Raw genomic sequence first — 19,891 nt, 5'->3', positions numbered from 1 at the left:
TAGAATTTGAGAGGAGACTTGAGTTGCCCAGGCAGTCTCCCTCTTGATGTAGGTTCATTTTGTGGGTGATGGAGAAGGCAATCCAATCCGTCCGTCTTCCCGAACACCCAAAGGTGGTGTGGTGACACATACTCTAAAGGGTCACTTTTTTTCATGATTATACACCTGTAGGTGGAGTTCTTTCTCTCTAGAGCCAGAGTCTGCTTTTCTGGAACTTAAAGCTGTTGGTTCTTAATCTAGTTGAAGATAGCTGCGATGTCACCCCATAGGCTCTGGAAGTTAAATGCTTCCTGGTTCATCAGCCACCTTTCCTTGAGGCTTTGAGATGAGGTGGATGGTATTCCACACGTTATCTGAGAGATTGCAAAAGATACTTGTTCAGGCTGGAGAGATGTTCACAGCCTTGTTAAAAACAGTTACTCCTATACTCTATACCTCACAGTTTATCCTGATCATTAGCATTTGAGAAAACCTGTGATTTGTATTTTCTGTTGTCTCTAAACCACCTTCCAGTTTATTTCTGGTTTACTCAACAGCATTGTCCCATGGAACTTGCTGTGATAGTGGACATTTTATGTGTGTGCTGGCTCTGCAGTAGCTGTTACCACAAGTAATTATTAAGCACTAGAAATGTGACTGGTTAACTGAATTTTTAAATTTAATTTTATTGTAACTTATTTAAATTTACATAGCCACATGAGGCATATGGCCACACTATAGTGCAGTTCTGGGGTGTCTGCTGAAGAGAGGGAATGCCCTTCATGTTGGGTGTCGTTATGGCATCCTTGTGACACGCTCTCTACTTGGCAGGTGACAGAGGACTGACACTTCAGTCCTTGAGCAAAGTGACCTTGACGCTGTCACGAGATTCTCCTAATAGGGCCAAAGCTCTCATGTATGTGTGCACACGCACAGGCCTCCTTGGTTTCTCTCTTTCTAGGGAACTCGTGTTTCAGTTGTCCCTTTGTCTTCTCAGGACTGGTGGAAGGTGGAAGTGAACGACCGTCAGGGTTTCGTGCCAGCCGCGTATGTGAAGAAGCTGGACCCTGCCCAGTCTGCTTCCCGAGAGAACCTTCTGGAGGAGCAGGGCAGCATTGCTGTGCGGCAGGAGCAGATTGACCACCAGTAAGGGCCATGCTGGTGACCACAAAGGTCGAGGTGTCTCTCGGGGCTTACTTCACATCCCACGTAGGCCAAGCTTTAGGCAGTGTCCAGAGGCTTCAGAGCGACTGTTCTGGTGCCCGTGTGAACTCAGAACACCCTCTTCCAGACACTTTCCCCAAGTCCTTTTTAACCCATGGTGTTTCATTTGGACCTAAAACTCTGGATTAATACCTTTATTTTCCTTATTTTGTTGTTCTACTAAAGTGAGTTTCTTTTCTTCAGCATTTTCTAGACATCACTCTCTGAACCATTGTCCTTCAGTTGGGGGAGATGCTCTGGGATTGATTTTTAGAGGTTCCACACCCCTACAGCTCTGCCCTTTTTAGAGGACTATTGGGAGAGTGGCTCTCTCCTGCTTTCTGCTCTGAGATGGAGGTTATTTTTTATGAAATGGCTTTGTCCTCTGTCCCCTACCTAGCTAAGCTCCTGTATTGACCTATGTCCCTCCTGTAGGATGTCTTGCTCTGCTAATAAGCTCAAAAGTTTTGGACACTTGAAAAAACACTCAAAAGATATGTTCTCATTAGACCTTAGTGTAATGGAACTTTTGTGACCCTGGCGATCCCTGAAAAGATCAGTTATTTGTCCACTTACAAATCTTTTGTGTTACTGCTGAGACAGGAGAGTGCTTTGTGCCTGGCTCGTAACTGGGGGAGCAAAGCAGGTGGCCCGGTATGTGGCTGGAAGGGCATACTAGCTCTCGGGGTAGGCCTTTCCTTCCCTGGCCTTGCTCTGCAAAGTTACCAGAGTCACCTGTACAAAGAAAATTGCTTGCCTTAAGCCTGGCACACTTTTCAGGAAAACAATAGTGAACTAACTACTCTAACTTACTTTCCTGGCTGTTTCTTTACTGATTTCCTTCATGGCCCGGCCTGCTTCTGAGAGCTTTTCAAGGACTCCTCAGTTGCCCCCACTTGAAGCATCCAGCCTCCTGTTGGCCTCGGAGCTGCACTCTTCTTCCTATGGATTAATCCCACTAATTTGTGCATGCTTTTGCTGTGCCCCCCCCTGTGCAGGACGCGCATAACTAAGGAGGCCGGCAGTGTGTCTCTGCGTATGAAACAGGTGGAGGAACTGTGAGTAGGCGGGCGGCCTTGCCAAGTGCCCATGTCGGTTCTCCCTCTGCCACTTCTATTGAGAGCACTTGTTCATCCAGAAAGACGAGGTGGGGGAGGGGGCGGGGACTGTGCTGCTGTGCAGCTGGCTTCCCTCACCAGGGAAGAGGTGTCGGTGTTGCTGTGTCAGTCAATGGCCACTTATCTCTTCCACGCACAGCTGTGTGTTCAGAATGTTGTTGGTTCCCCTCCTGTTGGCTTTGGTGGTGGGCCAGCCACTCTTAGTCCCCAACTGATGGCCGGGTCCCTGGCGTTCCTTGGTAGGAAGGAAATGAAATTCCTCCCTTTCAAATGCTTTGAGTCTTGATACCTTGTTGCTGTCTTTATTTCATTCTGAGAAGCTTAGATTTGATGGTGATGGATTTTCTTTAACCTTTAACTTTTACTAAGTTTGTCATGTTCACATCTCCAAAGATAGTAAGTAGTTCAGCATTCTGTATTTTAGTTCCTGAGAGCACAAAAATTCTTTGATTGTTCTTAAGAAACCTTCCAACTAATGAAGTGGTGCAGATACTCTGTACTCGACCTGATTTTCCTTCTGAAGTTGCCAAAACTCTCTGAGAAATAAATATCACTTCCCTACCGTTCAGGGAGGCTAATGTCCTGGACGAGGCTACTGTATAGTTGGGTATGCCTTCCCCTACCGCCCAGGTCGGCTCAGAGAGTTCTGAGAGCGGAGGAGGAATTCTGTATGCCTTGTACCCAGCACACTCATTTCGTCTCTTAGCTGTGCTCGCATGAACCCCCATGCTAGACGCTTGGTTCCAGTCATTTGTGGTTGTGATGTTCTCAGAGCAAAACTGGCCCGGGGATGAGTGTGCCTGGCTGTCTAAGCCACCTAGTGGTGAACAGTAAGCGTGTACTTCTCCTCGGGGCTGTAGTGCTGGCCTGTAGGAGCTTCATCTTCATCTGTGTTCTGACACCTTGTCGCCTGGGCACCGTCATCACACATTCATGGGATCCACATCTCAGAGACACCAGTGGTTTGCCCTTAGGTTAGCACCTGTAGGAAGCTAACTGCCTGCCTGCCCCCTCTTGTCACCCTCTTCAATGACTTCAGGTATCACTCTCTGCTGGAGCTGGGCGAGAAGCGCAAGGGCATGTTGGAGAAGAGCTGTAAGCGGTTCATGTTGTTCCGTGAGGCGAACGAGCTGCAGCAGTGGATCAACGAGAAGGAGGCAGCTCTGACCAGCGAGGAGGTGGGCGCTGACCTGGAGCAGGTCGAAGTGCTGCAGAAGAAGTTCGATGACTTCCAGAAGGTACGGGAGGGAGGTCTTGGTCTGAGCTGGAAAATCATCCAAAGACTTGGTTCTCTGGACTTGTGACTGTGCTTTACTAGAACAAATATGGTACAGATTGTGTTCCATCCGCTGGGTGGCCATTTCTCAATGACTTGAATTGGAACTTTGATCAGTTTGGCTCCAAGGAAATAGATGCCGTTTTCTCTACTTGTTGGAAGAACTTTTTTGAACTTAAAATACAAAAATAGGTAAAGGTATTTTTTTTAATTGGGGTAAAGTTGGCATACACTTCGCCATTTTAATTTTTTTTAAAAGATTTATTTGATAGCACAAGTGGGGAGCGGCAGGCAGAAGGAGAGGAGAACCAGGCTCCCCACTGAGCAGGGAGCCTGATGTGGGGCTCAATCCCAATCATGACCTGAGCTGAAGGCAGACACTTAACTGACTAAGCCACCAGGCACCCACCAGTTAACCGTTTTAAAGTGTGTGGTTTGGAAGCATTCAGCACAGCATGGTGCTGCGCATCTCTGTCTGGATCTGATACATTTCCTATGTCACAAGGAAGCTGCATACCTGCTAGTCCTTCCCCAGGACTCCCGGCCCTTGGCAGCATGAGATCGGCTTTTGTCCTGGACTAATGTATTCTGGACATTTCATATAAACGGAATCCTATATTAATGTAACTTTTTACCACTGACTGCTTTCATGGAACATAACATTATTCCCAGTTCATTCTTACCCTGGTGGTTTTCAGGACTCCATGACGTTTTATGGCCGAATAGAATTCCATTGCATGCATAAACCACATCTTGTTTATCATTCCTACTTTAAGAGGTTTATAACCGTTAATATGGGTGGTGGGCTATTTCTTCCACAGGGGCTGGCATTAGAATTTCAGAATTTTAAAAACCTTTCTCCAAAGAAAGATGAAAGCAAATTTTCATTCCAACAGAGTAATGGTTTATGAACTGTTGTTAATTAAGCAAGTTTGGGACAGACTGACTCCAATGCCCTGTTATTTTTTTTACTTCCTTGATAGTGACAGTCAGGAGTTCTTGATTTAGGTGACTGCTGAGGAATAGATAAACTAGTTCATAGGATACCTGTTGGACAGGATTTATTGGTTCAAAGCATCTGTTTGCCCACCTTCTTTGAATTATTCTTGGAGTCTTAGTTATTATGGGCTTTGCTTTAAAGGATCTGAAGGCCAATGAGTCACGGCTGAAAGACATTAACAAGGTGGCTGAAGACCTGGAGTCTGAAGGTCTGATGGCTGAGGAGGTGCAGGCAGTACAGCAGCAGGCGAGTATCTGGATTTTACACTGAAGCTGTGTGGCAGAAAGGAACTTGGTTCCTTCCTGTGTCCTTGCTAGCCCAATATGCCATGTCCTGTAGCATGGGGTTGGGGGTGGGGGCTGGGTGTGGTCAAGTCCTCTCCATCTCCATTTTGTTTACCTTCCTATATCAGGGGAAAGAAGCTCCTGTCTTCTCCATATGTCCATTTAATATTGTGAAAGTTAGTTACTGTTTATATGGCCCTTAATTAATAGTAAACTCACCCGTTTCTTAAATAAATAAAAGGTTTTTCATATAAACACTTGGTCTGTTAGACTCTTGAAAAGTTCTCCTGGCCCGTGGTCTCTCTTTTTGTAATTCTGTCTCTGGGTTTGACACTAATGAGTGTCACTTTGAGTGGTTCTAATAATGAAACTTGTTCCCTCTCTCCTCATAGGAGGTGTATGGCATGATGCCCAGGGTAAGTCTGTGCGGAACTTGAATGTGAGGAGAAGTAGGTGTTGGGAAAAATATAAGTCACGAGCCTATTAAGGATTTCTCTTCCCAAACCTTGAGATATAAAAAAAACCTGTGGAAAAGAATTAGCAGAAATTGGTTTCTATTTGCCATTCTCCAAAAGATTAAAAAAAAAAAAAAAAGGTGTCCTCTCTTCTGTTTTCTAGAACTTTTTCCACGGCTGGTTTTTTTTTTTTTTTAATTGTATTTATTCATAGAGACAGAGAGAGAGGGGCAGAGACACAGACAGAGGGAGAAACAGGCATCATACGGAGAGCTTGACGTGGGACTCGATCAAGGGTCTCCAGGATCACCCCCTGGGCTGCAGGCGGCGCTAAACCACTGCGCCACCGGAGCTGCCCTCCACAGCTGTTTGTTTTATTATCCTTTTCCAAGAATCCTATGAGTAGAACAGAGACAAAAATTGGTGATTTTCTTACCAAATTTCCTCATTCTCTTCATTTTTTGTCCACTCCATAAACTAGAGTTTTCCTGTCCTGATCGTTGGCTTCATTTCCCTCAGGTGGCCTTGTGGTGTGCTCTGAGCCAGCAGATATGGATTCCAGAGGGGATGCCACTCTGATGGATGGCTCTGGGGATGCAGCCTTGGACAGGAGAGGGTGGGGCGGGGGCTGTGTTGTTTTGAACTGCACAGCTCCCTAATCTCTGCCTCTTCCTTTGAATAGGATGACACGGATTCCAAGACTGCATCCCCTTGGAAGGTAGGAACTCCTTTGCCAATTACTGTTTCCAAAGATTTTCAGGAATAGAAATATTTCATGTGTTTTTCTGATGTGTCTGTTCTGACTGTAGAGGCTTGTTGGGAGTCTTTGGTCATTTCTGGAGTTGTTTGGGCTGGTTTCTTTCTTTGACCCTGGCATTACATTCTTTGACTCTGTCACATGTTAAAATATGATTCTTAATATAGAGAAGTAAGGTGTTCACATGCAAATGCTGAGAATGAGTTTGATTAGATGGCATGATACCCACGTCACTGCCAGAATGAACCTTGCACAGGTGGCCTTGTGTAGTTAGGTGTGGTCCACCCATGGAATTGCAGTCCCGGAGGATAGAACAGGAAGAAAATGACCTCTGCCTAGACACTTCCCCAGTGGCCTAAGAAATGTTTCCTCAAAGATACCAGATCATGCAGAGAGATATAGAAAGAGGAACAAAAAGAAATGTACCTACTACAGCAGACACTATTCCAGACAGACACAGGGAGGGTGCTTGACTAGAGTCCTTTGCTTCTGGCCTCACCCTTCCTTGGCCCTCATTATTCTGCTCATTAAAGAGGCTTCTCATTGGGGGGAGCATGCCTTTTCCCCTTGATTCAGCTTTCTCCCTTCTTCTCAATCTTAATTGGTCTTATATGGCAACTTATGATCATTGGTGGCTTGAGTGGGCAACATCCTTACTTCTCTAACCTCCTGGTGGAGTTTTTCTGGTAACAAATGTCTTTTTAGAAGTGTATTTCAAATGGCTTCATAAATGCCAGTGTCACGAAATTAATAAGTATATAGATTGGGTTTGGTTTTTGAACCCTGTACGCACCCATACCGGTAGAAAATGTCACTTGGGCGTGTCACAGGAGCATCTGATGAGCCTGATTTCCCTGCATCTCAGCAGGACCCTTGCTTTTTCTAACATATTTGAAGATTTACAGGTATTGCAATGTGGGGTTTCTTTTGGATAAAACTGAACAGGCTCTGCAATCCCAAGAGATGTCTGATTTGTGCATTGATGAGAAGAAAGCTAATTCACTGGTCTTTGTGTCGGTTTATTTTCCCCCTCATCTGGTGAGGCTGTTGCCCTTAGTTCAAGGGGGACACTGTTAAAGAGAAGAGCAGGCTGGTAGCTAAAAAAGAGATAAGTTCCTGGTATTTTTGTTCAAACAGTCTCAGCTGCCAGCATTTGTTAAATTGAGTATTTTCTGGACTGTTCTATAGTATGAATAGGAAGAAGACACTAATATTTAGTGTCCAGCCAGCTGGGTTTGGGGTGGTGGGGTTTAAGATTTTATTTTTAAGTAATCTCTACACCCAACATGGGGCTCGAACATATAACCCTGAGATCAAGAGTCATGTGCTTCACCAATGAAACCAGCCGGGTGCTCCCCACAGCCCGCTGTTTTAATTGTGGTTGTCACTACTCTCTCTTGACTCTTCACCGAGTGAACTTAATTAAATTGTACACTTGGGTGTTTCTCGCCTTTCCCCTGGTGGTTGATCTTTTATTCGTGGCTCTGCTCAGAATTTTGACAGTGTCCCTCTAAGATAATTTTGGTTGACAATTGGGACCAAATGAATGGCACTTGCTTCTCAGAATTGTCTTTTAATTGGCAGACACTTGATTAGTGTTGCTCTTCTGCTTCCCTCCCCTACATAGTCTGCTCGTCTGATGGTTCATACCGTGGCCACCTTTAATTCCATCAAGGTAAGAAACTGTGGCCAGTTTCCCTCACGGTTTTCCTTCTCCTGACTCTATAGCCGAGCTCTTGTCCTGAGTAGTCACATGAGCTGTTGCACTTGTCACTCTCCTGGGGCCAATGGTATCCTGGGGAAAATGTCAGCTCTACTCTTGTAGAAGGGTGGTGAGAGGTTGGCTTTCCTGGTCAGGAACTCAGCAAGTCTTAGCAGTAAAGTTAGCCTTCCCTTTAGTTCTAGTGGGATCGGGAGCTGCACAAAGTGTAAGGTCCAGAAGACAGGGAATGCCTCTCTTGCCTCCTTACAGGAGAGGTTTGGCTTCTTTCTGGTCCCCATGGCATTTTGTCTCCTTGAGCACCAGGCCCTGCTTGGCCTACCATGGTCTTGGGTGCAGCTGGGCTCAGGGCTCTGGGGTAGTAGACTCTGGGATTTTTCCACCTGGTAGTTATTTTGTTTTGTTTTGGTTTAAGATTTTATCCATTTATTTGAGAGACCCAGCACGGGAGAGAGAGAGAGGAAGAAGGAAAGTCAGACTCCCTACTGAGCAGAGAGTCCGACCCTGGCCAGTCCCAGGACCCTGAGATCTGGACCTGAGCCAAAGTCAGACACCTCCACATAGTAGTTATTTACGAAGCAGTTGCCCTGTGGAGGGCACCAAGCTAGGAGTTGAGAGTGAGGATAGGTCGGTTGCATGTGTCTGCAGCATCCGAGGTGATTCCAGGTAGGTATTCATGGAGCGTTCACACCATCAGATGTGGCTAACTTTGGCGAGGTTCTTATCTTCTGGATCTCTGCTGTAGTGTCTGTACTAATTTGTTCAGCTGGAAAGGCTGGAGACAGGAAATTGTGCTCTCCAGTCTTTCCTTGCAAGCTGAGCACCAGCCCTTTGGTCCTTTGCCCCTTGTTGGGAGTCTGGCATGGGTGTGGTGGAAGAGGGATGCGGCCCAGCTGACTGCTGTCTTCCTGCAGGAGCTGAACGAGCGTTGGCGGTCCCTGCAGCAGCTGGCCGAGGAGCGGAGCCAGCTCTTGGGCAGCGCCCATGAAGTACAGAGGTTCCACAGGTAAGGAGGAGCACGGGGCTGGAGAGGGGGTGACCTTGGCAGTCCCTAGATTTGCTGACTCAGATCTGGTTGATATTTGTGCTCTGGCAGCCGGGACCATATCTGTCATGGGGTAGATTGCTCAGTAAAGAGTGAGTGAATGTGTGTTCTTTTACTTGTTGGAGCTTTTAGTAGTAGCCACTGACAAATGTACAAGTGCCAGCTAAATATTTTTGTTGTGCTTACCCTATGTTCAGGGTAGCTGTGCTCAGCAGTCGCTAACCGCCTATGTGTCTCCCTTCAGAGATGCCGATGAAACCAAAGAGTGGATTGAGGAGAAGAATCAGGCCCTAAACACAGACAACTATGGCCACGATCTGGCCAGCGTACAAGCTCTGCAGCGCAAGCACGAGGGCTTTGAGAGGGACCTCGCGGCTCTTGGTGACAAGGTGAGAGGTGATAGTGCCATCGGCGTTTTGGCCCTGGGGCAGAGAATCTTCCACTTGGCAGAGCACAGCTCCCTTACTCGCTGTCTCGCCGCCTTGCTCCTGTAGGTCAACTCCCTGGGGGAAACAGCCGAGCGCCTGATCCAGTCCCACCCGGAGTCGGCCGAGGACCTGCAGGAAAAGTGCACGGAGTTGGACCAGGCGTGGAGCAGCCTGGGGAAGCGCGCAGACCAGCGCAAGGCCAAGCTGGGTGATTCCCACGACCTGCAACGCTTCCTTAGTGATTTCCGGTATGAAACCCAGAGGCCTTTGCATGGTCGTTCACATCCATTACCGATGGCCACTGTGAAATCCCCAGCTACCAAATGTCAGCTAGTCAAAAATAAATCTGCTCTTCCCTGTCCATGGATGGGCGTGCATGTGTCCATCATCTCCCCCGTTTCCTGCCAGATGGCATTCAGTTTCTTCCTTAGGCATATCTCTCACTCATTAGAGCTGCACCTTAGTCTCTTTCACAAACTTACTGTAGTTAGAGACATTTCATTGCTGTAGAAAAATAGGATGAAACCATGAATACAGTGACAACCTTCACCCGCAGTCACCAGTTGGCTTTACCTCCAAGGATACACTTCTTTGTTGCTAACCCACCTGTCAGTCTGTTGCAGATAGTTGGTCCTCTACCTAAATACTTGGGCCTGTGCCTCCTTGTGCCAGGCATTTCTGTCCTCCACCCTCACATCCAAGACCAACGCAACAGTATTATATCCAGCTCCCATTGAGTTTCTTCCAGTTGTCTTAAGATTGTGTTCAGTAGCCCAGGTTTTTGGTCCAGGATCCAATTAAGAATTCCTATTGCAACAACAAAAAAAAAAAAAAAAAAAAAAAGAATTCCTATTGCAGAAGTAACGTTGTCTCCTTAATATATAGAACAGTACCACTCCATCCTCTGTGTATTGTCTTTTACAGCATTGACAGTTTTCAACAGCCCAGGCCAGGTTTCTGGCGGAATGTCCCATGACCTGGGACCTCAGTCTTTTTTTTAAGGCTGCATAGCACTTCACTAGTGGGTGATTTAGAACTTGGTACCCAGGGCACCCATTCAGGACAGTGTTTCTTTGCAGCACACTTTTGTGCTAACAAAGGATCCACGTGTGTGTGTGTGTGTGTGTGTGTGTGTGTGTGTGTGTGTGTGAGAGAGAGAGAGGAGGGGCGGGGGGCGGGGGAGATCCTGGCATTTCCTCTGTAGGATAAGACTAGGCAAGTGATGTGCTTCACCTTCCCAGGCCTCTAGTAGGAGTTTTTCGTGGGGTTTTGTTCTTTTGTTTTTGTTTTCGTTTTTTGAGGTGAAGGTCAAATAACATAATCGTTACGTAATTTAAAGTATGTAATTCATCTGTAATTAGAACGTTTGCAGTGTTAATTGCAGAAAGGTGGTAGTTGTGTAACTTTTCACCACCACAGAAAAACACCCTGCAACCCATGTGAAGTCACTGCCCATTCCCCTCTCCTCATCAAGTCTGCCTTCGGTCTCTGGATTTGCCTGTTCCGGGTATATTTTATCAAAAGCAGCATAGGGCCTGCGACCTTACACACTGATTTTTATACCCTTATGTGCAGACGTCAGTAAGAGGCTGGGGTCAGCGCATACAGAGGCCTGGGACAGCTGCAGGCACAGGGAAGAGTGATTTCATCTGAAGTTCTGGAAAACTTAACCACGGTTGTTTGTGTTAGAAACTACTGTTCTGTAGGGTCAGAAGACCTTAGTTACAAACCTAGTTCGTTGTCTTCTGAGGAACGTTTGGTTTTTGTTGTTTTTAATTTTCTTAACCTCTCAATAAGATGAACAAGACGCGGGCAGCCCGGGTGGCTCAGCGGTTTAGCGCCGCCTTCAGCCCAGGGCCTGATCCTGGAGACCCGGGATCAAGTCCTGCATCAGGCTCCCTGCATGGAGCCTCCTTCTCCCTCTGCCTGTGTCTCTGCCTCTCTTTCTCCCCCTCTCTGTGTGTCTGTCATGAAAAAATAAATAAAATCTTTAAAAAAGAAAAGGAACATTTAAGATGAACAAGACACTTTAAAATATTTTGCCCAGGGATGTAGATTATAACTAGCTAACCATTCAGTAGATTAACTAGTTAATGGATTAACTAATTGACCCTGTAGATTAGCTAGCTGACTCCAAATCATCTTTTGAGACCAGAACTGTGCAGTTCTCTTTTCCTGGACAGAAAGCCTACTTGCCAGGAAATGTAATAACTATTCCTTTGTGGGTCTGGTTGCCAGGGACCTCATGTCTTGGATCAATGGAATACGAGGGTTGGTGTCCTCAGACGAGTTAGCCAAGGATGTCACCGGAGCAGAAGCTTTGCTGGAACGGCACCAGGTGGGTAGACTGCCCGCTGAGCAGCAGAAGGGGAGTTGCACTGCTGTGCTGGGAAGACCTCATCCCCCATCACCATCCCGCTGCGGCCAGCACCACCCTTCGCTGCAAGTCAGTGGTTGACATGACAGTGGGCATTTAGTGCCAGTTACCTAACCCCTTCCCTCCTCTTGGCAGGAGCACCGGACAGAAATCGATGCCAGGGCTGGCACTTTCCAGGCCTTTGAGCAGTTTGGGCAGCAGCTGCTGGCTCATGGGCACTACGCCAGCCCAGAGGTCAAAGAGAAACTAGATATTCTAGATCGGGAGCGTGCGGGTCTGGAGAAGGCCTGGGCCCAGCGTAGGATGATGTTGGATCAGTGCCTTGAACTGCAGGTATGTGTGGAGGATGTCGCTTCCCATTTGCCACAGGCTTTCTGATGAGTGTCATGGCCAGTGGCCCCATATTCCCACCTGCCTCCCTCTCTCTAGCTGTTTCATCGGGACTGTGAACAAGCTGAGAACTGGATGGCCGCCCGGGAGGCCTTTCTGAATACTGAGGACAAAGGAGACTCACTGGACAGCGTGGAGGCTCTGATCAAAAAACACGAGGATTTTGACAAAGCGATCAATGTCCAGGTGAGGCCCTTTTGCCATCAGGTCTCCATGTACATTGGTCCAGATGGGTGGTACACTCTCTGGGCTGCTTCTCCTTTCTTTTTTTTTTTTTTTTTTTTTTTTTGCTTCTCCTTTCTATCTCAGAAATGAGAATAAAAACTAGTCACTGACTTCACTCAGGGAGCTTTCACTGCTCCCTAAAATGAAAATACTTGACATTGACCATGCAAAGGAAGAACGGCCACCTTCACCCCCATATCAAGTACCTGTGCGGACTAGGGAAAATGATATGGATATGAACACTTTTTAAATATTCTAGGTTCTGATACTTCTGAGTTTTAATAATGGAGATGCCACATGGCAAAAAATTATGGTCAAAGCAAGAACGTAAACATGTTGATAAGAAAAGACAGTGCAAGGATCCCTGGGTGGCTCAGCAGTTTAGCGCCTGCCTTCAGCCCAGGGCATGATCCTAGAGTCCAGGGATTGAGTCCCACATCAAGCTCCCTGCATGGAGCCTGCTTCTCCCTCTGCCTGTATCTCTGCCTCTTTCTCTGTGTCTCTCATGAATAAATAAAATCTTAAAAAAAAAAAAAAAAGAGTGCATAAACACCAACAACTTAGGAAGATGGGAACCTTTTTGATTTATAACCCATTTTGTTGAAAATCTAATCTTCGGGACACCTGGGTGGCTCAGTGGTTGAGTGTCTGCCTTTGGCTCAGGGGGTGATCCTGGAGTTCCGGGATCGAGTCCCACATTGTGCTCCCTGCATGAAGCCTGCTTCTCCCTCTGCCTGAGTTTCTGCCTCTCTGTGTGTCTCATGAATAAATAAATGAAATCTTTAAAAAAAGAAAAGAGAAAATCTAACCCCTTTTTCCCATTCAGCTTGATTTTGTGTATGATAACTCCTGGTGTCATAGCCCCTGTCCCCAGTGTGACCTGGAGTCTTCTTGAGTTAAACTCTACTCTCAGTGGTCGAAATCAAGCTTTCTTCTGGCCTTCTGCTCTCCCCCTTCTAAAGTGTCAGTGTATTCTGATCCCACCACCAGCTAGGTCCCAGGCACCCAGAATAACCACTCTCTTCACAAGACCTGTGGTCTGGGCAAGGCTGGGCTGACCTGCCCACCTTGGCCCCTCGCCTCTGTTTGCCAACAGGAGGAGAAGATTGCCGCCTTGCAGTCCTTTGCTGACCAACTTATTGCTGCCGGCCACTATGCCAAGGGTGACATCTGCAGTCGGCGCAATGAGGTTTTGGACAGGTGGGTGCTGCGTGTGCTCATGGCCCCAAGTGGGAGCCCAGCCCGTCTTGTTCTCAGGGAGGGTCACGTTCAGGTTTGGCTGCACTTTCTCAGGTGGCGACGCCTAAAAGCTCAGATGATTGAGAAGAGATCGAAGCTGGGAGAATCACAAACCCTCCAGCAGTTCAGCCGGGACGTGGATGAGATCGAGGCTTGGATCAGTGAGAAATTACAGACTGCGAGTGATGAGTCGTACAAAGACCCCACCAACATCCAGGTGAGCTGAACTGAGTGGCTGGCTGCTCATCTCTGAGGCGGCCTCGGTTATGGGGTAGGATTCGGTAAAGAAGGCATCTTTAAAGGGGGCTCTACCTAGTAGAAAACCGTTTCCTTGTGTCCATGCTGAAGCCGGTGAAAATTATTATAAGAAGCTGAGCTTGTGGAAAAGTACCACTAAATGATCAGACATGAGAAAGTACTTTTCTCACTGGTCTTCGTGGAAGCCACGTCTGCCCTGAAAAGTCTAGAGCCCCCTCTATTAGCTCTCCCCATATGCTGAGCTTCCCAGGGGAAGAGTGAGCTGCTGTTTAATAGCTGATATGTGCATTCACCTCAGTGTACTGAACTCTTGTTATTTTAATTTATTTTTGTAGCTTTCCAAGCTGCTGGTAAGTTTCTAATTTTTTTAAAGAGTTTTAGTTAAATGCACTCCAGTGTTTGTGTTCTTCGCATAGATCTTGTTGTGGCCACATGCGGTCAGCTCGTGTCTCCTCATCCACGCTTCTCATTTCTAATGACCCATCACACTCCATTCAAGTGTCCCTGTGGGATTTGGCTTTCTCTGTCGTAATTAGCCTGCAGCCCTGCGCCCCTTCCCCTTTCCCCATGTGTCACTTAGGCAAGTTCTGTACCATGTTTGATTTGGGGGCTGTAGTTAATTGCTGTCTTTCCAGAGGCGCTTCTTTTAAAAAATGGAAACAGTCGGCTTTTTCTGTGTGGACTTGCGCTCACAGTTCCTGGTGGCTGAGGACGGAGGGGTCTAGTGTGGCGTGAGAGTTTTATGATGCACCCAGAGTGCCCAATCCAGAGATGATGGTCCCTGGAGAGGGACAGTTAAGTTGCCTCCGAGAAGCAGACGATCTGTTCCAAATCTGACGGGAACCAGGGTTAAGGAAAAAGGATGTCGTTACTCCAGGGGGAGTCAAGGGGACTTCTCAGTAAGAATGTAGCTCACAGATGGAAGAAATAAAGAAACAGAATAGGTGGGGTTTGAACCAAAGAGTGATCAGAGCAAGAAACAGAAGAGGGGAATTGGACTTAGCTCAGGATACTTGGGTATTTGAGACCTGTCTTGGGCTCCAGTGGGGGGAGCCCAGAAGGAGGACTCTCGATGTGAGCATCACACTCCTCAAGCCGAGCGGCTCCATCCTTTGACAGCTGCTGCCCCTGAAATGAAACATTTGATGCAGAATCCTTCCCCAACCATACTGGTTTTTCTTTTTTTTTTTTTTTTTCCTTTTAGTTCTTTCTCCACCAAATAATACTTTCCCCCAAAACCCTGCCTTTCTCACCCAGAATTATGCCATATCTGTGTCCTTGCACCATGTCTTGTAGCGTTTCCCGTATCTCCTGTTTCTTTGTGGTTTCTTAAAATCCCCTTCAGCCCTAGTGTCAGGAGCCTGTCAATCTCGCAGGCCTGTCTTTTCCTAGCAAAAATAATTTCCTACCTGCAGTTAAGCTTGGATTTTGACAGTATCCATGAGTTTTGATTAACGACCGATACTAAATGAGAAGGTGGCCAAAGCCAAGGTCTGTGATAGCCGTAAAGTCTCCTCCCACCACAGAGGGTCAGCTTGCAGCTGCAGTGATCGATCTAGGCCTCCTATGATGAGCGAGCCAGATGGGTCGTATCTGTTAGATCTTCTGTCCATGGGGGAGAAGGTCGTGGATAGAAATTGATGTCCCAGTAGGTTAAACACTGCACTTGGGGGCTGGCATTTACCGTAGAATAGTAAAAAGTACGTAATTCTTGGGCTCCACTCCCAAGTAGCTAGTCCTGCCGATTGAAGAATTGACTCCGTTCACCTGCTCCTGAGCCAGTCTATCTTCATTCTCCCAGCGGACCAATCCCTAAAATACGTCATAAACTCTGTGACTTCCTTCTATGAGCAGTGTTGACACTTGTCCCTGTTCTTTGAGTTTCCCATCACTTACCCTTCCTTCTGAGAGTCCCTCATTCCTAAAAAGAGGAAACCTCACAGGACCTGGTTTTGAAAGGTCATCTTTTGGAATTTTAGAGCAAACACCAGAAGCACCAGGCCTTTGAGGCGGAACTGCATGCCAATGCTGACCGGATCCGCGGGGTCATCGACACGGGCAACTCCCTCATCGAGCGTGGGGCCTGTGCTGGCAGTGAGGATGCTGTCAAGGTATGGTCAATGTAATGACGACTTTGACATACGGCCATAAGGATGTAAGCAGATTGGGACATCTGGGTGGTCAGTGGGTTAAGTGTTTGCCTTCAGCTCAGGTCCTGATCCTGGGGGCCCAGGATTGAGCTCCGCATCGGGCTCCCTGCTCAGTGGGGAGTCTGCTTCTCCCTCTTTCTCTGCCCTTTCCCGTTTGTGCTTTCTTACTCTCTGTCAAGTTAATGAATAAAACTTTTAAAAAACCTAAGCAGATTAGGAGACTTCTGCTTACATTACAGATGGGGAGTATTGGTGAGAACCATTCCCATGAGGCTTTTTGCTCTCACCATGAATCATCTGGCTTTAGGAGAAGGGGCTCTTCATGGATTTCACCATGTCTGATCACCCTCTTCTCTTCCCCAGGCCCGGCTGGCTGCCTTAGCTGACCAGTGGCAGTTCCTGGTGCAAAAGTCAGCCGAAAAGAGCCAGAAACTAAAAGAAGCCAACAAGCAGCAGAACTTCAACACTGGAATCAAGGACTTTGACTTCTGGCTTTCTGAGGTAATGGCAGGTTTTCCTTCCCACCATCAGAGGATTTCTGGTCCTTCGGGATAACAGGACAGTCAGCAAGCCCCAAACCATGAAAAAAATCAGGGCACCCCTGATGCCCCTTTTCACAGAAATCTTCCTTTCCGCAGAGGAGTCTAATGCTGTAAGAGGTCTATTTGTAGAGGGAATGGATGTTTTGAGAAGAGAGCATACAGATGGGGATTAGACTGTAGCTTCCTCCTCTCCATGGGGAAAGCAAATAGGAAACGATGATAGGGTCCGTGTGGCAGGCAGCTCTAATGAGTCTATGCCCAGATAGAAACCAAAACAGCAGTTAAGTCAAGAAACCATATTTAGTAGATTTAGTAGAAAATTCAGGAGTACAGAAAGCATAAAGAAACAAATTTTTAGAGACTACTATTAATATTTCTCTCCAGCCTACACATATTTCCATCAACAGTAGTGTAGCCGTATTTTTATAGAGCTGAGCTCAGAATGTAATTTTTCATTAGTCTGTATTGGGCGTATTATCCTAATTCTTCCTAAACCTTTGAATAGCTGCGTAAGTTCATCGTAGTCATGCCATGATTTAACCATTCCCATGTTGTTGGACATTCAGGTGTTCCCATCCCAGCTTTTTCATGGCACATCTGCACTGAACATCTTTATGTGTTAATCTTTGCCCCTGCTGCCAATTCTTTCCTTGGGGGTTCCTCAGAGCCAGATTGCTGTGCAGTTTGTACCTCCGTGAAGGTGCTGGGACCTGCCTTGAGTTGTTTTAAGTCTGCATGTGATTGACAGGAAAGGAGGAGAGCTCAGGCCACGTGGGCTGATCCAGGCTGAGTCACTGTGATTGACAAGTTTGCAGCTAGCCAAAGACCCGGCCCAACAACCAGGCCTCCTGGATTTTCCAGAATACCAAATGTGCATCGTATACTCTATGCTCCACATGATGACCTTCTCCCTTTCCTGTTTCACTGCCAGGTGGAGGCCCTTCTGGCATCTGAGGACTACGGCAAAGACCTGGCTTCTGTGAACAACTTGCTGAAGAAACATCAACTGCTAGAGGCGGACATATCTGCCCACGAGGTGATCAGAGGGGGTGGCCAGGCCCTGCTTGGAACACAACTGTGCTTGACTCCTCAAGGGAACCTGCTGCATTTGGGGAAGGAGCGTGGTGTCCCACCCTTCCAGCCACGTTCTCAAACATAGTGGCCTCGGGGCCATTTTATAACCTGTGCTATTATTGAAGGTCCCTGAAGGAGTTTGTTTATGTGGGTTTCATCTATCAGTATTTCCCATTATTTAAAAATCACATTTTAAAAGTTAAATTTTTAAAAGACAATCTCAAAGACTTTTTGTCATTCTCAAAATGACAAAATGATAGACATGGAGAACAGAACAGTGGTAGCCAGGAGTCAGGCACAGGGCTGGGTGGTGGGGCAGGGTGCAGCCAAGAAGGGATAGACAAGTCCCTTTGTACTCGCAGAACAATGTGTCTTGATTTGGGTTATGTGAACCACACGTAGGGGAAAATTGTGTGGAACTACATACACCCACGCAGACCTGGATGGATGTGCATGAATTTGGTGAATTCTGTGTAAGGTCTGTAGATGCACTAATGGCCATGTCCTGGTCTGCTATGCAAGCTGCTATGGTGGGGAGAGGCTGGATGAAGGGCACACAGGAGCTGGACTATTTTTACAACTTCTTGTGAGTCTGTAATTATTTCAAATGAAAAATTAAGAATAAAACTGAAAAATTGTATTTACTGAAAGTATAATAGTAAGCCCATTATAAATGAACAAAAGTAGCACTTTTTATGAACAATAGCTATATTTTTTCAAAACCAAAACAATACATAGTAAGAGTGGCATTGGCTGTATTTTGCAAATTTCTTTAACATCTAGCTTAATAAAATACAGCTGGATTCTCATAGCTGCTTCGGAATTTGGGCTGTGGGAGTGTGTCAGATGTGATGAAAACCCAGCCTCCCACAGGGAGTTAGAGAAGGGAGCAGTATTTTCATTCAGATAATCGTGGATACTCTGACACCAGACTCAGTGCATGGTAGTTGCTTAAAGGTTAGTTGCAAAGTGAACTCTGAGACTCTACCAGTTTTCTTACCATTTAATATTAAAATCTACTGGTCCATCTTAGACATGGATTTTTTTTCCCCCCACGCATGATGTTACAAAATCATTTGGAAAACATTGAATTATGTGGGACTTCTAAACATTAGCACCCTTTGTTACGTGTGAGCTCCCACATCACAGCCAGTCTCAACAGGAAAATCTTCATAAACTGAGCTGAGCAGCTGTCACCCCCATGGAAAACGCAGTTCCTTCCAGAAATCTGAATTTTTTTTTTTTTTTTTTTTTTTTTTTTGCTTGAAAGTTCATGTTTTACCAGTAGCAACAGACTATCTTCCTGAAAGCGACAGGTTCACTTTATTCATTCTGAGCAAGTCATTGTCAGACATTGGAGTTTGAATGACCATAGTTTGTCTTCTCATTATTCTCTCAGTGAGGACAGCCTGTGAAAAAGCGGTGAGTTCAGCTCATGACACAGGCTTCTCGGGACTGTCCCTGAACTTGAGTATGCAGCAGAAGTGCTTTGTGCATCTCCCATTTTGCCACACAGGGTATTAACGTCAACATGTGCTTTAGGATGGATATTCAATAAAATTAACAACTTCTGCTTTTATAAGGATATCCTTTTTTTTAAATTTTTATTTATTTATGATAGTCACAGAGAGAGAGAGAGAGAGAGAGAAAGAGAGAGAGAGAGAGGGGCAGAGACACAGGCAGAGGGAGAAGCAGGCTCCATGCACCGGGAGCCCGACGTGGGATTCGATCCCGGGTCTCCAGGATCGTGCCCTGGGCCAAAGGCAGGCGCCAAACCACTGCACCACCCAGGGATCCCCTATAAGGATGTCCTTAAGCAAAAGAGCATTTTTACAGAGGGTGGGTGCCAGTGAATTAATCAGATTCCTGCTGGCATGATGTGCCACTGTCTTGAACTATGGCATCAGCACCCCCACCACAGATGTTGTACCACGGGCAGATGTCCCACACAATGAAAAAGGCAGACAAGATCTATGTGTCATGACAAAAATAATTTTGATCTCTCAGAACTCCAGGGATCCACATATTACACTTTGAGAGAACATCAGCACTTTGCAGATTCAACCTGTCAGTGAAGAATTCAAAGTTCATATTTGCAAGCAGATACTCAGGGAAGACCCAGGTTTCTCATCCCTCCTGTTGTGTCCCCTGCTGCCCCAGGATCGCCTGAAGGACCTGAATAGCCAAGCAGACAGCCTGATGACCAGCAGTGCCTTCGACACCTCCCAAGTGAAGGATAAGCGGGACACCATCAATGGTCGTTTCCAGAAGATCAAGAACATGGCGGCCTCCCGGCGAGCCAGGCTGAATGAATCCCATCGCCTACACCAGTTCTTCCGGGACATGGATGATGAGGAGTCCTGGATCAAGT

The 19,891-nt window shown here is 46.6% G+C and overlaps 1 protein-coding gene across 10 annotated transcripts in view; it reads left to right on the top strand.

Annotated features, from left to right (window-relative positions):
* The window catches only part of SPTAN1 (spectrin alpha, non-erythrocytic 1), a 61,995-nt gene that overhangs the window by 29,130 nt on the left and 12,974 nt on the right, over positions 1 to 19,891 (top strand). For 4 of the 10 annotated variants that reach the window (XM_025475349.3, XM_025475355.3, XM_049115009.1 and 1 more), the window contains 20 exons: positions 977 to 1,125; positions 2,181 to 2,240; positions 3,340 to 3,538; positions 4,718 to 4,822; positions 5,253 to 5,276; positions 5,998 to 6,033; positions 7,700 to 7,747; positions 8,707 to 8,798; positions 9,082 to 9,226; positions 9,332 to 9,513; positions 11,504 to 11,603; positions 11,778 to 11,975; positions 12,072 to 12,218; positions 13,354 to 13,457; positions 13,551 to 13,713; positions 14,090 to 14,104; positions 15,734 to 15,865; positions 16,268 to 16,405; positions 17,378 to 17,482; positions 19,681 to 19,889. In XM_025475349.3, coding sequence (XP_025331134.1) covers positions 977 to 1,125; positions 2,181 to 2,240; positions 3,340 to 3,538; positions 4,718 to 4,822; positions 5,253 to 5,276; positions 5,998 to 6,033; positions 7,700 to 7,747; positions 8,707 to 8,798; positions 9,082 to 9,226; positions 9,332 to 9,513; positions 11,504 to 11,603; positions 11,778 to 11,975; positions 12,072 to 12,218; positions 13,354 to 13,457; positions 13,551 to 13,713; positions 14,090 to 14,104; positions 15,734 to 15,865; positions 16,268 to 16,405; positions 17,378 to 17,482; positions 19,681 to 19,889 — 2,351 coding nt within the window. The remainder of the gene's footprint in view (positions 1 to 976; positions 1,126 to 2,180; positions 2,241 to 3,339; positions 3,539 to 4,717; positions 4,823 to 5,252; positions 5,277 to 5,997; positions 6,034 to 7,699; positions 7,748 to 8,706; positions 8,799 to 9,081; positions 9,227 to 9,331; positions 9,514 to 11,503; positions 11,604 to 11,777; positions 11,976 to 12,071; positions 12,219 to 13,353; positions 13,458 to 13,550; positions 13,714 to 14,089; positions 14,105 to 15,733; positions 15,866 to 16,267; positions 16,406 to 17,377; positions 17,483 to 19,680; positions 19,890 to 19,891) is intronic. The other 6 variants (XM_025475356.3, XM_025475351.3, XM_025475353.3 and 3 more) reach the window with 4 other exon arrangements.

The sequence above is a fragment of the Canis lupus genome, chromosome 9 (assembly GCF_003254725.2).
Source record: "Canis lupus dingo isolate Sandy chromosome 9, ASM325472v2, whole genome shotgun sequence".
In the NCBI taxonomy this organism is placed as follows: domain Eukaryota; kingdom Metazoa; phylum Chordata; class Mammalia; order Carnivora; family Canidae; genus Canis; species Canis lupus.
The sequence above is the reverse complement of the archived record's forward strand: the minus strand, read 5'-3'. Positions and strand labels throughout refer to the sequence as shown.